We start from the raw sequence: 14,499 nt of genomic DNA on the forward strand, positions 1-14,499 counted from the left end.
GCACACACACCTGGACACCCACATGTATAGTCCAAACGTGCTCACATACCGCACAGACAAACACACACACATGTGCACACACCCATAAATGAAAGAAAAAGTCTCCTTGTGTGAGGCTGAGTTTTCCTTCTTTAATCAAAATAAGATGGGACAATAGACTGATGTGCCAGCAGGGACAGAAGTGGGTTTTCCTTTATTAGGACAGACAGTAAATAAAGCCATGGCAGCCTCTAAACTCATGCTTTGGAAAATATTTTTATGTGTGTAAATTGTATTATTTCTGTTAACGTGCAATGATTTAATCTTAAAATGAGGTCAATATTAATTTCAGATACTGTAAGTGTTGATGGTACTCTTTAGAGGGCCCTGATAATTTTGCAGATACTAGTAGTTTTTAGGGGTGGATAGCAGTGTTGAGATCAAAGCTGAACTATGGTAGTTTACAGTGCTATTACATCTATTGCCATCTTCATGCTGTAGATTGTGGCAGCTTTTGAAAATTTATTAATTTTAGGCTCAGGCTTAAATTGTTTCTACTAATCGCAAATTATTTCCCCTGTCAAAGTTTGAAAGATGAAGAAACTTTTAGTATTTGATTTCCATTACTGCTCTTTTCCTCAGACTGTATCTCTGAGAACAACTGCAAACCTGGAACACACATATGCATGCATGTACACACTCACACACGCACTCTTTGGTCATTCTTTACCTGTCCTTAGATATTCTTTCCTCTTGTGGTGTAGAGGATGTGAGTGATGAGTGCTTTTTTTTTTTTAAATGAGAAAAGAATGAGAATGAGAAATTGCCAGATACCCAGGAAAGATCTGTCATAAAGAGCTTTAATTTGAAGACTAGGCAGATGTACGGTAGATGTATGTCAGCGCCTCGCCAGTGTATCAGAACACTCCTACGGTAAATACATGAATGTGGCCCCTGGGAAGAAAACCTGAGAAACCTTTGGCGCTTTTGCCTCTGTGGAGCAGAGTTTTCATTTGGGAAGGTCACTGTCAAGATGAGTGAGGCTTCTCGTTCATGAACTTAACCCCCACACAAGCTTCTGCTGGAGCGCTGCTGAGAGCGTTGGACAATCCCTTTTCCAAATGTTGGTCAGCCTGACATCTCCTGATACTTCCAATAAAATTATGTGTCAAGGAAATTGAAAGGCGCTTCCCCTGGGGTGACAGGTAGAGCAAGCTGCATGGATTTTTATGAGAAAAAACTGGCCATTTTTGTCATGAATGTTAATAAGAAATATCTGGGATCAAAGCTTTCCACACTGTTTCTCCTTCTGCACCCTCTTTCAGAACACCGTCCTTTTAATGTTGTTTGAGCAAATGTTTGTTCCTATTTTCCTTGGTCTTTAACTGATGGTCTAAATGGGAAAACATCCAAGCCTTTGATTTCATGACCAAGCTGAAATTCCTTGTGATTTGAGACTTTAGAACAGGTTGTACTTCTGGGCTTGTCTGCACTGCTCTGGCTGCTGCTGGGAAGGAACTAGCAATTCTCCTTTGTGCAGATGCTGTTGTTTAAATGTCTGTCCCTGGAGATGGTGTCTTAGAAACATAACCTCTGAGGTGTGTGCTAACAATGTCTCTCTGGGGTGACTTGAGTGATAAATGCCCCCTATAGGCTCATGTGTGTGCACACTTGGTCTTCAGTCGCTCGTGGTCTTTGGGAAGGTTTTGTAGAATATTGCTAGAGGAAGTGTGTCACTCGAGGTGGGCTTTGGCGCCTTCTATGCTTGCCCACTTCCTGTTTGATCTCTGCTTACTCTCTGTGGGTGGAAGTATGGCTAGCCACCTTTCTGTTCCTGATACCGTGCTTGCCCTGCCCATTGCCCTGCCTGCCCTTCCAGAGGGACTGTACCCCCTGCAACTGTAAGCCACGATAAAGCCTGTCTGTCCTGAAGCTGCTTTCTGTCAAGGTATTTTTTAAATTAAAGCCACAGGGAAGTCATCAATACAAGCTCCTCTGAGAGATAATTGGCATTCGATGGGGTCACCAGGGTAGAGTCCTAATGCGGGCATTAGTGGCTTTGTATGAAACAAATCTGAGCAGGTGCAGGCTCTTTCTGTCTGGCCCTGTGACATTCTACAATGTTATAATGCATCAGGAAGCCCTCAGCAGTTGATGACACCCACCAAGGGTGGGTGGTCAAAGGAAGAGCAGTTCTCTGCCTTCCTAATGCTGTGACCCTTTGATGGAATTCCTCATGTTGTAATGACCTAAACCATAAAATTATTTTGTTGCCACTTTATAACTGTAATTTCGCTGCTGTTGTGAATCATAATGTAAATATCTGATATGTGAACCCCCCCCCTCCCAAAGGGGTTGTGACCCACAGGTTGAGAACCACTGGTCTAGTACAATGAACTAAGTATACCTTTATTCTCAGTTGCAGATGATTCATTATAGCAACAGAAAACAAAGCAACTAAACAGCACTAAGTGGGTTATGACATACTGGTATATCCTGTGTTTTAGTACAGTTTCTTTGTTATCAATATTCCCAACCTCATAGCTCATCTCTGTCTAAAGCCCCGGCTTTAAATCAGAAGAGCCCATGGAGTGGGCACCACTCCCTCCTCGCAGGGTGAGGTGGTGGCTGTGAAAGCACCATCCTGTGCCCTACAAGTGTGTCGCCTCGAGGGCAGGAGGTGGAGTGAGGGACCGCGGTTAAACTGAAGCCAAGCTAGGCTCCTTGCTCTTCTTGCTCGCTTCTTTCTATAGCAAACGAAAAGCAATGACGTTAATCACAAAGGATGCCTTAGGAAGTCAGCAGACTACAATGCTGCAGATGTTTTAATGGCCCAGCAAACTCTTAGGAGTTTAATATTCACAGCTTGGAGAGCTGCTTAATGAGTTAGTAAAAATAAATAAAATAAATAAATCTGGCCTCTACCATTTCTCTTGCCAAATCAATAAACTGCTGATGCCAATAGCTAGCTCGTGTTTGCTAAGCACATCCCACCAGAGTAGAATGTCAGGGCCTGGGAGGTGGGGGCTTTGGTTTGTATTGTTTGCTGCTGTATCCATGGCTCCTAGATTTCTGCCTGGCACGAAATAGATACCCAGCATGTATTTTTGAACAAATGGTTCCTAATTTAATCATCAAAATCATTCATTTTGATGTGGTTAGAACTGTTATCATTCTCATTTTATAAAGAGATCGATAATTGCATTTCCTGAGATCATACAGCTAAAACATGACACAGGTGGGCTTTGAACTCTTCCCCCCTGTGTACAAATTCCTGAAAATTTGCTATACAAGTTGAATTTAAAAGCTTTCATTAACAACAGAAGAAAACATAATTAAATCGTTGAAGCTCTAAAAACTTATCAAATTAGAATTGAGTTCAAAGAAAAATGTCAACTGATTTAATCTGTAAAATATTTAATTTTTGTGCGTGCAAGAAATGCTTACATCCAGCACTGGGGAGGTAACTGTTGCTCAGTGGCAGAGCGCCTGCGTGAAGAGTCCAAGGCCCTAGGGAGGCGGCTGCTGCTCACTGGCTGAACCCCGGCCTGGAGTGTGCAAGGCCTGGGTGTGACCCCAGCACCAGAAGACAAAACAGCTTATAGCCACCAGCTGTGCTTGTAGTAAATAGGTCATGACGTTTTTACTTATCGCCACTGGAAAGCATGGATTAAAAGATACCACTGGCAAAAGACAATTCCACATGCCTTTGTTTTTTATTCCCCAAAGAGGAAACTGTAACCAGTCCACAGTCACCTGGGAAATTTTCATCCCCTCGTAAAAGTGAAATAACGCCTGTGATTCAGCTGCCCATTAAAAGATCCCATCAGGTAGTTCTGGTGCCTTATGTGCCTGAGAGTTTTACCTGTGTGTGTGTATACCCACAGAGACCAAAAGAGAGCAACAGATCCCCTGGTACTGGAGTTAGCCATTGTGAGACCTGGGTACTGCAAGCAGGTCCTCTGTAGGAGCAGCAAGCACTCTTCATCTGTAATCTCTTCCAATTTCTCACCTAAAGGGTTCAGAAAGGCACAGAAAGGCACAATAACCTTAGCAAAGCACTGAAGACAAAACTTAATAATGAGATTCAGGGAAATTTATTTTCAAAAGGTACCTGTTGATGAAAATGAATACATGCCCCTCCCAGCAGGGTCAGCAGGGGAAAAAGAAGAAAGAGCTGTGGCTCCTACCCTGAAAGAAGCTATCACAGAAGAGTCCTGGGCGGTTGCCCCAAGGATGTGTCAGATGAGACCCAAATCTTTTAAACCTTGGAATGGGTACAGTTGTTCTGCTGAAGCGGCCCGTGGTGGGCATGACAGTGGGTTTTCACTCAGGCCTAATGCGTGTATAACTGAATGCGGTGTTGGAACCGAGTCCAGAAAAGGGCAGTGATTACTAACGAGCTAGAGACAGTCCATAAGATGTAGAAACCAAGCAGGTATGGAGGAGAAAGGGCGATTAAAGCACCGAGTTCTTCACCTTCCGCATTTTGTCCCATCCCCCCCTTTGACAAATAGAGAAATGCTGTTTTTAAAAATGGATTAATTGAGAAGTATGCTTTTGACATCGTTACAAGTGACGGCTGTTAAAAATCTAAACTAGAATATGTAATTTTCCAATCAGTGTGGAGGATGAAAGAAAAATTTACTGTAGCAAAGACACAAAACAATAGAAAAAGGGAAGAGGAGTAAACGCTATTAAAGAATAGAAGAAAATTATGTATTATGGGGCTGGCTGGATGGATACTTGCTGTGCAAGCCTGGCAGTTAGAGTTTCATCTCAGAACCCACAGAAAGGCAGAAGAGCACCGACTCCACAGAGTTGACTTTTGTGCCTCACACGCAGGCTACGGCACATGTGTGCCCACATCAGCATCACCATGCAAATATATTTTGGCAAAATATAAAATTATTGAGATTGCGTGGATCTGTTAGTGTTGGTCATTGGCAAGTGACGGAATTCTAACTCGGAGCAACTTGAACGAAAGCGGCGATTTTCTGATTGGCTTAGCAGAGGAGGGAAAGATAGGTAGAGAGCAGGCTGGGGCTCAGTGAGACAAGACTGGATGCCTCATGAATGCCTAGCCCATCTCTCTCAGCCTGCATACTAAATTTATTTGATCCAATCTGCTGCTTTTTGTGCCCACTGCTGGAGCCAGGCACCTCCCTTGGCTGATAGCCAGGATCATGGATAGCACGGAAGCGCTCACAGAGAAAGGAAGGAACAGAGGAAGGGTCACCACGTCCCATGAGCATGGGGGTGATTGCTGGTTTTCTTAGGAGAACTGAATTCTGCCACTCAAAGAAACAAGTCCAAGACCAGCATGACTCACGTAGCAAAAACAGACCAGCCATTTTTATAAATAAGAAGGCCAAAGGTGAAGAGAACACACCAGGTGTGTAATATTAATGTCCTGAGTAGAACACAGGAGAAAAGACTTGGGCTGGATCAGGAGGACATTTGATGTTGATGAAAAGTACAGGCACAGTGTCACCGACAGCAATGTTGATAAATAACACTGTGGTGTGACCAATGATATCAAACTGGTTCAGACAAAGAGAGAGGGGAGAGGGTAAATGGAGGGAGAGAAGGAGAGAGAACAAGCAAGCTAAAAGTTCCAGAACCTATTGTCTCTGGATTCCCACCCTGACTCTTTTTGTAGCCATGTGACAACTTATTTAATATTTCCACGTGCTAATTTCCTACTCCATAAATTGAGTCAGTAATAGCACTTACCTTGAACTCGTCATATGCGTGTGGGGGTGGGGGATAGTGTATGACTTAATTCACTAAAATACCATAATATGGCATCTGGCTGGTGGTAAATGGCCAGTCACATGCTCTATAAGTTATGGGAAGAAGGGGGAAAATTTCAGCTTCATGGGTAGTATTAACACAGTTTTCAGTTTATTAATGCGACATGTCTGCCAAACAACAAAAACTTCCTTAAGTTACAATCTGGAAACTGAGCCTCCGTAGCACACATTCTGAGAGCCTGTGGACAAAGCTAACTTTCTTATGAGCATCCGTGAACACGGATGAAGCCAGCCATGGCTAGACCACAATTCTTGGGATTCAGTCCAAAGAGGAAAGTTCAGAGTTCAGGGAGGTCTCTCATGTGGGTCTCACCAGTCATCTTGAGGGGTCTCCTGTAACTGTTGGGGGCGAGAGCAAGAACAGGAGATGAACGAGGTACCTATCTTGGTCCTCCATCCCGGCAGTCGAAATGGCCTGGACAGAGGTTAATTGGATGCAGGGGTGAGGAGGTCTTAGACAACGGGTTGTTGTGGGTCAGACTGGCAGAACTTGAGAAATGGAATAGTGTTCATTGAAGATCCGGAGCAGTGGCGCTGCCAAAGACTTGGAATAGGATAAGTTTGGCTGCAGGGGGCAGAAGTAGGGGGTTTTGCCTTTAATCTGCTTGAGATCATGGAAACATTCCTTCATTTATACTTTGATTCATTTCTTTTTATTGAAAAAGACTTGATAGTTTTGTGGTTTTTTTTTTTTTTTTTTTTTTTTTTTTTTTGTGCCTCAGCGTCTGTAGTGGAACGTGGTTTTGAACGCCATGCTGTGTTTAAAAGGTGTCACGACTAAAGGAGAGGGCCTACAGTTCGGAGTGCTGTTGGGGCATACGATGGGGACACCTAGTTACCTCCTGAGGGTGGCTGGGGCTGTCAGAGTTCCTATAGGAAGTAGACACTTGTGAAATAACACACAAATGCGATCACTAGTAACAGTCCAAACCTTCCCTTGGTTTCAGGGCTGCTATAGTGTATTCCACGCTCAAGCTTCTCCAGGACTCAAAGGTTTTTAAAAAGAGAATGCCGGAGGACTCAGTGGGTCCCAGCTCTTCGGGTGCTTCTGTACGTATGCACATAATATCTTTGCAGTGCACATCCCAACACACAGTGTCCTGTAACTAAGGGCACAGCGGGAAGCTGATGAGCTATGGGGGGGGGGGGAAGCCAAATGGTAAAGGAGAAGTAACCGCAAGACCGGGGTCTGGGACGAAGTCCCATTTATGCCCTTTATTGAGAGAGGCCCTTACATTCTTTTCAAAAGTTTTGTGACCTCCTTTGTGAGCTGTTGAGGGTGGATACAGTCATCACCAAGAGCTCACTTAAATGAGATGTGTGGTTGTGGTGAGTCCTGATGTGGCCCCCACTAGCAGAGTGGGTTCCCAAGACCCACGCTTCCTTCCACCCTTGTGTATTACCTGGGTGTGGCAGCAAGGACACTCATCCTCTCTCCCACCTGGAGTTCCCCACTCTGAGCCGTCCCCATACACGGGCTCTAACGTCTGCTGGGCAGCTGGTCACGAGCTGTGTCACTGGGCTGAGTGAGACTGCAATTTACCAACAGAAGATTGCTTAGGAGTCTGAATAAAAGTATTCGTCACGCAGAAGCTTCTAATGAAATCACTCGTACTCAGCGAACTAATAACCCAGAATAGATAGCCAGTACTGTATTTACCATTTTTTCATCCCTGACATGGAGGTTTTTGATAACATAGAAACTACTGATAATATAATTAAAAACAAAACCAAAAAAAAGTCCCTTGTTGCAAAACTGTTTTATTAATTAAAATTTTTAGTTTATGTGTATAAGTGTTTCATTTGCATATTAAATGCAGCGTGTGTGTGCGTTGCCAACCAAGGGCAGATGAAGTCATTGGATTCTGCTGAAGTTACAGGTGATTGTGAGCTGCCATGTAGCTGCTGGAAACCGAACCCTGGTCCTCTGCCAGAGCAGCCAGTGCTCTCAACCTCTGAGCCATCTCTGGTTACATGCGAAGTTGTTTTTGAGTAGCAGTATAAAGAGAAAAGACAGGTCAAAATGTGGTATAATATGTTAATAGAGAGTTATGGAATTTATGGTGATTTTACTTGTTTCTTTTGCATGTATCATGTTTTCTAGAATGTTCAGGAGCAACTTCTTAATTTAAAATGTGATATTGTGGAATGCTTTTGGGTGCTTCTCTCAGTTCTTGCTTAGCCTTAGGCTAGAGTGCTCTCATTATCCAATGGGAAGCTAACCCTGTTGTTTTAATGTTCTTTAGATCACAGAAAGTAAAGATGATAACGAGTTTTTAGACCCCATTTCTCTGAATTCCCGGGAATATTTCAACATCCACCTTTGGCTGAGGTGCCGCTTGATGCTCGTGACCGCGTTTGTTGCACAGATTCGTGGTATCGGAATCATGAAAGGTATTCTCTTAGCCAATGTCTTCAGTATGGTTCATTTGACGTGGGGGACAGGCTTGTATGGGGATTTGTCTATGAGAATGCTCACAGCCTTCTAGCTTGCTCTCTTTCCAGAATTTAGAATACAGGTTGTTAAACAAAAACAGTGATAATTCACGGTGCTCTGTGCCAGAGCAAACAGCCCATTTGTTACTGATTTAATTTTTCAAAAAATACAAGGAGATTGCAAAATACATTTGCACAGCTCTTAGCATAGAGCTGATGAGCCACCCAAGTAGGGTTCCAATGCTGACCTGCCCCCTCCTTGCCAACACCCTTCCCCCACTTTGCTCAGTCTCTCCCATGACTCTTCCCTTTCCTCTTTGGAAGGCAGAGATAACATACGTCCCTGCCTGACTGATGGTGAGAGACGTCGTAGTCTTAGATGACAGCCTGGCATCTATAAACGGAGGCTCCCACAGTGACTGAGAGTGGTCTAGCTGTGTGCCTACCTATTTGCATGTCTCGATCTACCTTCCAGATGGAGTCATTTCACGTAATAACATTACTTTGATAGCATCGGACTAAACTAAAGCACTTTCACCCAACTCAGAACACTTCCCTGCTCCGTGTTTCATGGAAGCCCATTTGTTTTCCATCTGAATGTCCTCTTCTTCTTTGATCTTTGGGGACGCTATGTGCATACCCTTCTTGCTTTCTCCTGTATCTCGATGCTCGCCCTTGTCTGCCTTAGAGAATGACATGACAGACTGTCTGAGCCTCATCAATGAAGTGTGCACGGAGGCACAAAGTGCAGAGGACACGGAGTGCCTGGCCGAGTTCCTGATGCAAGCCGTGATCCTGGGTCTGCAGGAGAAACACTTAAAGGCAGACATCATCAGAAACCTTCAGGTAACGGAGACAGGGTAGCATACACATGTGTGTTTAGGGAACATCCCAGTTGGATCGAAAGGAGGGGATCCTCAACCCTAATGAATGTGTGTGCACCTGTCACCATGGCCACAGCTCCGTAATGAACTGGAAAACACAAGCAGAATCGTGTTCTTTCAATAGGAAATCATCCATTTGCTGGGAGGAAGTGAGTTCCTTTCTCCTCGATCTTGGCTGACTCTGGCAAGAAGCTTCGTTCTAATGGATGACTTAACCAAAGCTGAAAAATTCAAGCAAGGGGCTTCGAAAGAGGACAAATTAATTTTCTTGAATCAAGCACACAGCATCCTCATTGCCCAGGTGGGAATGCTTTCAGTGGCCATGAACTTGGGAATGTTCTTTTCTATTTTTTCTTCTCCCTCACTGTGACACTGAAGCCACTGTTTCTCTCCTAGATGCTAAATTTTGGAGAGACAATTGAATTCCCTCTCTCAGAAGCTGACTATGCAAATCCAGTGCAGCCTTTGAAAAATATCTACCTTCCTCACGTCATGTTACTGGCCAAAATAAAACTGAGAATTGGTAAGAACATTGAAACATCTACCTTCCTAGAGTATCATAGGCATTATTTTGTTTGTTTTGTTTTGTTGGTGGTGGTGTTTTGAGAGAGAGTTTCTCAGTGTAACAGCCCTTAGCTGTCCCAGAAGTAGCTCTTGGAGACCAGGCTGGCCTCGAACTCACAGAGATCTGCCTACCTCTGCCTCACGATTTCTGGGATTAAAGGCATGCACCACCATTGCCCTGCTACTATAGGTGTTTAAATTGACTTTTCAAGTAGCATATCATAACTTGAAGGATCAGTCTGATGAATGCCCAGGCTCTGCATGCTTAAATAGGTTTGGATTACTTACCACGTGCTAGATTCTGTGGTACAAGGATGATCTTCGTGTACAGATCAAGTGTGAGGTTGACTGCAGTAGTCATAATATGTGAAGCGTTCTGCTGTGGACTGTTGCATTTTATTCAGCTACCAGTCTCTGTAACAACATTATTCCCACAGTCTACTTTATTGAAAAAAATCATGGACACCCAGAGTGTGGGTGCATTCCTAAATAATAAACCACTTTTTATTGTTCTCCAAACCACAACTAGTTATTTTATACTCATGTCAAACTGAGGAAGGTTTTTGGGAGGCGTATAGAACAGTATATTATGTCTTCTGGTTGTCCCTGATGCCGCTAAGTGCCTGTATCTCTGAAAACAATGCCCATGAAAAAGCATTATCTTAATTGTGCAGATGATAATGGCATGCTTTGTCCCGAAGCCTAGTAATCTGCATCATTTTAAGCAACAAATCTGTGTCCTGTAAATGTGGGAATTGCCAAAGTCTTTGTGTTCTTGAGAGTCAAGGTGTCTTGAAGACGTAGTTTCCACGTCTCACCACGATGCATGCTAAGTAAGCAGCGGCCCTTCTGCTAAGAGCACCTTGAACACCAGGTGCCATGGTTGTTGTAGGCAGTGTAAAGAAAGGTGCGCAGGTCTGCCGTGCTCTACCAGTTAGCCCCTTTGGGAAACCTCTCCAAACAGCCTGGGTACAAAGCCAGTTGTCCTGTCCTGACACTGGTAGCAGCTCTCTGTTGGAATCGGCACCTTCTAGGACCCTTCTGCCTTCTCTACCAGAAGCTGCTCACCAAGAGAATCAGTAGTAGGACTGGACGGGCAAAGGGAGGCCAGCGAGCATATACTTTCCCAAATTTTCTCCTTATCTCTTTCTCCTCCTTTGATCCTTTCTCAGCAGCATCACTGATGCCTGAGTTTCAGTACACACATCCCTCTCCCTGGGAAGTCTCCTATCTGATGGAGTTAGCACAACTAGCTGGCCTCTGAGACTCCTTGCAGCTCAGCCAGTGGCCACACACAAGCGATTTTCCCTATATTCTGAGCCTACAGTTTATCTGTATTATTAGGACATTTGAGTTCTGTGTGAGCTCAAAGCGCAGCATGTGCAAAAATCAAATCTGCTCTCGGCTTTTCTGACTCACTAATCTTGAAGATCTGTCACCACTCAATGACAATACTGTTGCTTCTTGGTAGACGCACTTGAAGCTGAACAGCTTGCTTTCTGCTATATTATATTAAATACAGCCTTTAAAAACAAAACTACAAGCCGCTTTTCTGTCAAAACAAAGTCAGTTCCACAGCAGTTTTTTCTTTGGAGTTGGTGTTTTCTAGGAGAAGGCACATTTCAATATTATGAAGCCCAAACGCTCCCGCAGCTAGCTTCTCGACAGTTTCTCTTTATAGTCTAGATTGCATTGCACATTTGGCTACTTCCTCTTGTTATTCTTTGTGATAGCCTCTGACAGGAAATAGCATGCTTTAAGGTTATATTTATGAAACAGAAGTGGGTGAAATTGTCACCCACTGACCTACAAGACAACCATGTTGTCTGGGTAGTTTCCTGGGACCTTTCCAAGATCTGGACGGACCAGATCTCTCTTCTGCTCCCAATAGTGCCCTGCAGTTTTTCTTCCTGTGACCAGCCTCATGATATTTGAACTACTTGCCTTGCTGTTTCTATTCTTAGTTAATCAACAGTTCCACGACCTCACTATTAGGGTACTGTGTTGTAGTTTAGGGTGTGGGCCATGGGGCCAGGCTTAGGTTCAAATCATGATCATGTGACCTTGGGTGTAATGTTGCCCACTCAGAGCTGTGAATCACAGTGCAGTTCATGTGGGGTTCATGAGATGGTACCTGACATGTAGGAACCATTTAACAGTCCTATCTCTTTTTTTCTCATTTATATCTAGTACTCAAACATATAGACAATATTTTTTGATAAATGTCAGTCTTTGATGCCATATAGAATGGTGTTTCTTCCATTCAGTAATCCATCCATGCGGTCATTAAAGATGAGCGCTCCCACGGAGTGTGGCATGTAGCCCTTGCCTGTAAGGAACTTCCTTACCCAGTTATGATGACAGATTACGTAATGAGTAACCAGTGCTTGTAATGGAAAAAACTATTAATATATGCAAGTTTATTAATGCTGAACAACATACAACTTCCAGATGTTTCTCTGATAAGGCCTCTTCTTGAATACATGGAGCTGTCTCTGAGTCTTTGCTGGCCTCTGGGACCCTATTCCTCACACTGTATTGTCATGTCCAGCCTTAATAAAAGGGGAGGTGCTTAGTCTTACTGCAACTTGATATATCATGTTTTGTTGATACTCATGGGAGGCCTGACTGCCCTTTCTGAATAGAAAGGGAGGAGTAGATGGGTCGGGGAGGCGCAAAACAGAGGTGAGGGGGGAGGGATTGGAAGCAGAGGAGGGAGAGGAGACTGGGATCGGGATGTAAAATAATAAATAAATAAATAAATAAATAAATATTAAAATTACTTTGGGAACAAACAAGGAACATGGAGGTTGTTTTAGAAGCGCCATGAAAAGTTGAGAACTTTTGGAGACTATTGTTGTTTTAAAAAGAAGACAGCACATTGGAGATTGCTCAGAGCTCAGTTTACTGTTTTAGCTCCCTGAGAATTGGATATATGGCTCTCTAAAGCATTCTTGCTACCCGGAACTGTGACAACCCACAGCATTACGGTGAGATTAGTCCCTTGTCTTAGTGGCTTGCTCCACTTGCTGAAGGCTTCACTGTTTTGCCCCCACCCAACTGTTTTGCTTTTAGGACACACATTGTCCAAGCAGGTGTATTCCAGCAGCAAAAAGAAGGACGTCACAAGGTGGTTGCCTGCCCTTCACCTCTTTGAGATGGCCTTGAAGCTCTGCAAGGGGACAGCTGCCGAGGAGCGCGAGGTGGAAGCTGAGATCCTGTTTCAGAAAGGTAGGTGGAGCTTGGCCGCAGAACTGCGATAAAGCTAGTGGAGCCGTGGTATTATTAATAATCAACTTCCTGTTTGTGAAAACAAGAGCTTTACAAGACACCAGCACTCTCTCTATGTCTCCGCGTCTGAGGAAAGCCTCTCATTAAGTTATAACTAGAAAAAAAAAAGTTACTACTAATTGATATCCTCATATAACGCTTAATGTTTGGCTCAAGAAAATGTCAGCTTCAGCCACTTGGCCGCACATCATGTGGCTGGAGAGACGACTCAGCGGTTTTCCCACTGCTAAGTGTGTAAAGCTCCTCTAGAGGACCTGAGTCAAGTTCCCAGCACCCACGTTAGGGGAGTCACCACCCGTAACCCCAGCTCCATGGGATTCAGCAAAATCTTCCGGCCTCTGTGGGTGCCTTCTCTCATGCTCACATATACCCACACAGACACACATACACATAATTTAAAAATAAAAAATTAGGCCTAGAGAGATCACTCAGCAGTTGAGATCACTGACTTCTCTTCCAGAGGACCCAGGTTCGATTCCCAGCATGAATACAGCTGTAACTTCAATTTCAGGGGATCCAATGCCCTCCTTTGGCCTCTCAGGTACTAGCCATACACATGATACACAGACATACATGCAGGAAAGCTCATCTGTACACATAAAAGAAGATATTAAAAACAGAAATAAATCTTTAAAAACACATACTTGTTAAATAATAATTAATAAGACAAATTGAACTTACTAATTAAAAAATAATTAAATGAGAACAATAAATTAGCATTTTATATTATTTCATTACCTCGTTAGACATTTGGGTTAATTTCTCTAAGTTAGGTATAGCATAAATTAAAATTTAATAACTGTAGAATACCTGCATTAGAATTTAAAGACAGTGCATTCATGGAAGTTCACCATGGCCATTTTTACCACAGGAAAACCAAAGCATAACAATTATTGTCCTTTACCGATCTATACACGCCACATGAGAGTTAGCCTCTCACACACCAGGAGCTGTTAAATGAGCATGCCCCGAAGGGAGCTCTGTCTCCCCCCCCCCTTCCCTCCTGCCATGCAAAAGCTGTGGATCTTATTCACGGTGAGGATAGGACTTTGCTTTCCTGGCATTTCTACTGCAGGACAGCTCTCTCAGTTTTTGTGCCGGAAGGATGGAATCCACCATGGTTGCCATGGTTGCTGGGAGCCAAGGGATGGGTAGGCACTAGCATCATTTCTAAGTATTTTCAAGCATTTGCTGTTTTGTTTTTTAAGGATTTATTTTTCATTAAGTTAATTATTTTTTGTTTGGTTTTTGGCTTTTTGAGACAGGATATTTGTAGCCCTGGCTGCCCTGGAACTCACTCTGTAGATCAGGCTCTCCTACTCATTTGCCTCTGCCTCCCTGAGTGCTGGGATTAAAGGCGTGTGCTATCACCTCTTGACTTTTGTTAAGCTTATTTTTAAAACTTAAAAGCTTGGCTGGAGAGATGGCTCAGCCATAAAAGGCTAGGCTTACACCAGTATAAATATATAACTTAAAAAATTCATAAAAATCATATATATTTCAGCACAGTGTAATGCTTTCATTATATA

General features: G+C 43.5%; 1 protein-coding gene across 1 annotated transcript in view; it reads left to right on the forward strand.

The window, feature by feature from the left end:
* Window positions 1–14,499, forward strand: part of Cfap54 (cilia and flagella associated protein 54) — a 252,210-nt gene that overhangs the window by 168,726 nt on the left and 68,985 nt on the right. The window contains exons 52-57 of the mRNA XM_005358276.3: window positions 6,743–6,845; window positions 8,042–8,189; window positions 8,920–9,077; window positions 9,240–9,416; window positions 9,512–9,638; window positions 12,755–12,910. Of these exons, the coding sequence (XP_005358333.2) occupies window positions 6,743–6,845; window positions 8,042–8,189; window positions 8,920–9,077; window positions 9,240–9,416; window positions 9,512–9,638; window positions 12,755–12,910 (869 nt within the window). The remainder of the gene's footprint in view (window positions 1–6,742; window positions 6,846–8,041; window positions 8,190–8,919; window positions 9,078–9,239; window positions 9,417–9,511; window positions 9,639–12,754; window positions 12,911–14,499) is intronic.

The sequence above is a fragment of the Microtus ochrogaster genome, chromosome 24 (genome assembly GCF_000317375.1).
Source record: "Microtus ochrogaster isolate Prairie Vole_2 chromosome 24, MicOch1.0, whole genome shotgun sequence".
NCBI lineage: Eukaryota > Metazoa > Chordata > Mammalia > Rodentia > Cricetidae > Microtus > Microtus ochrogaster.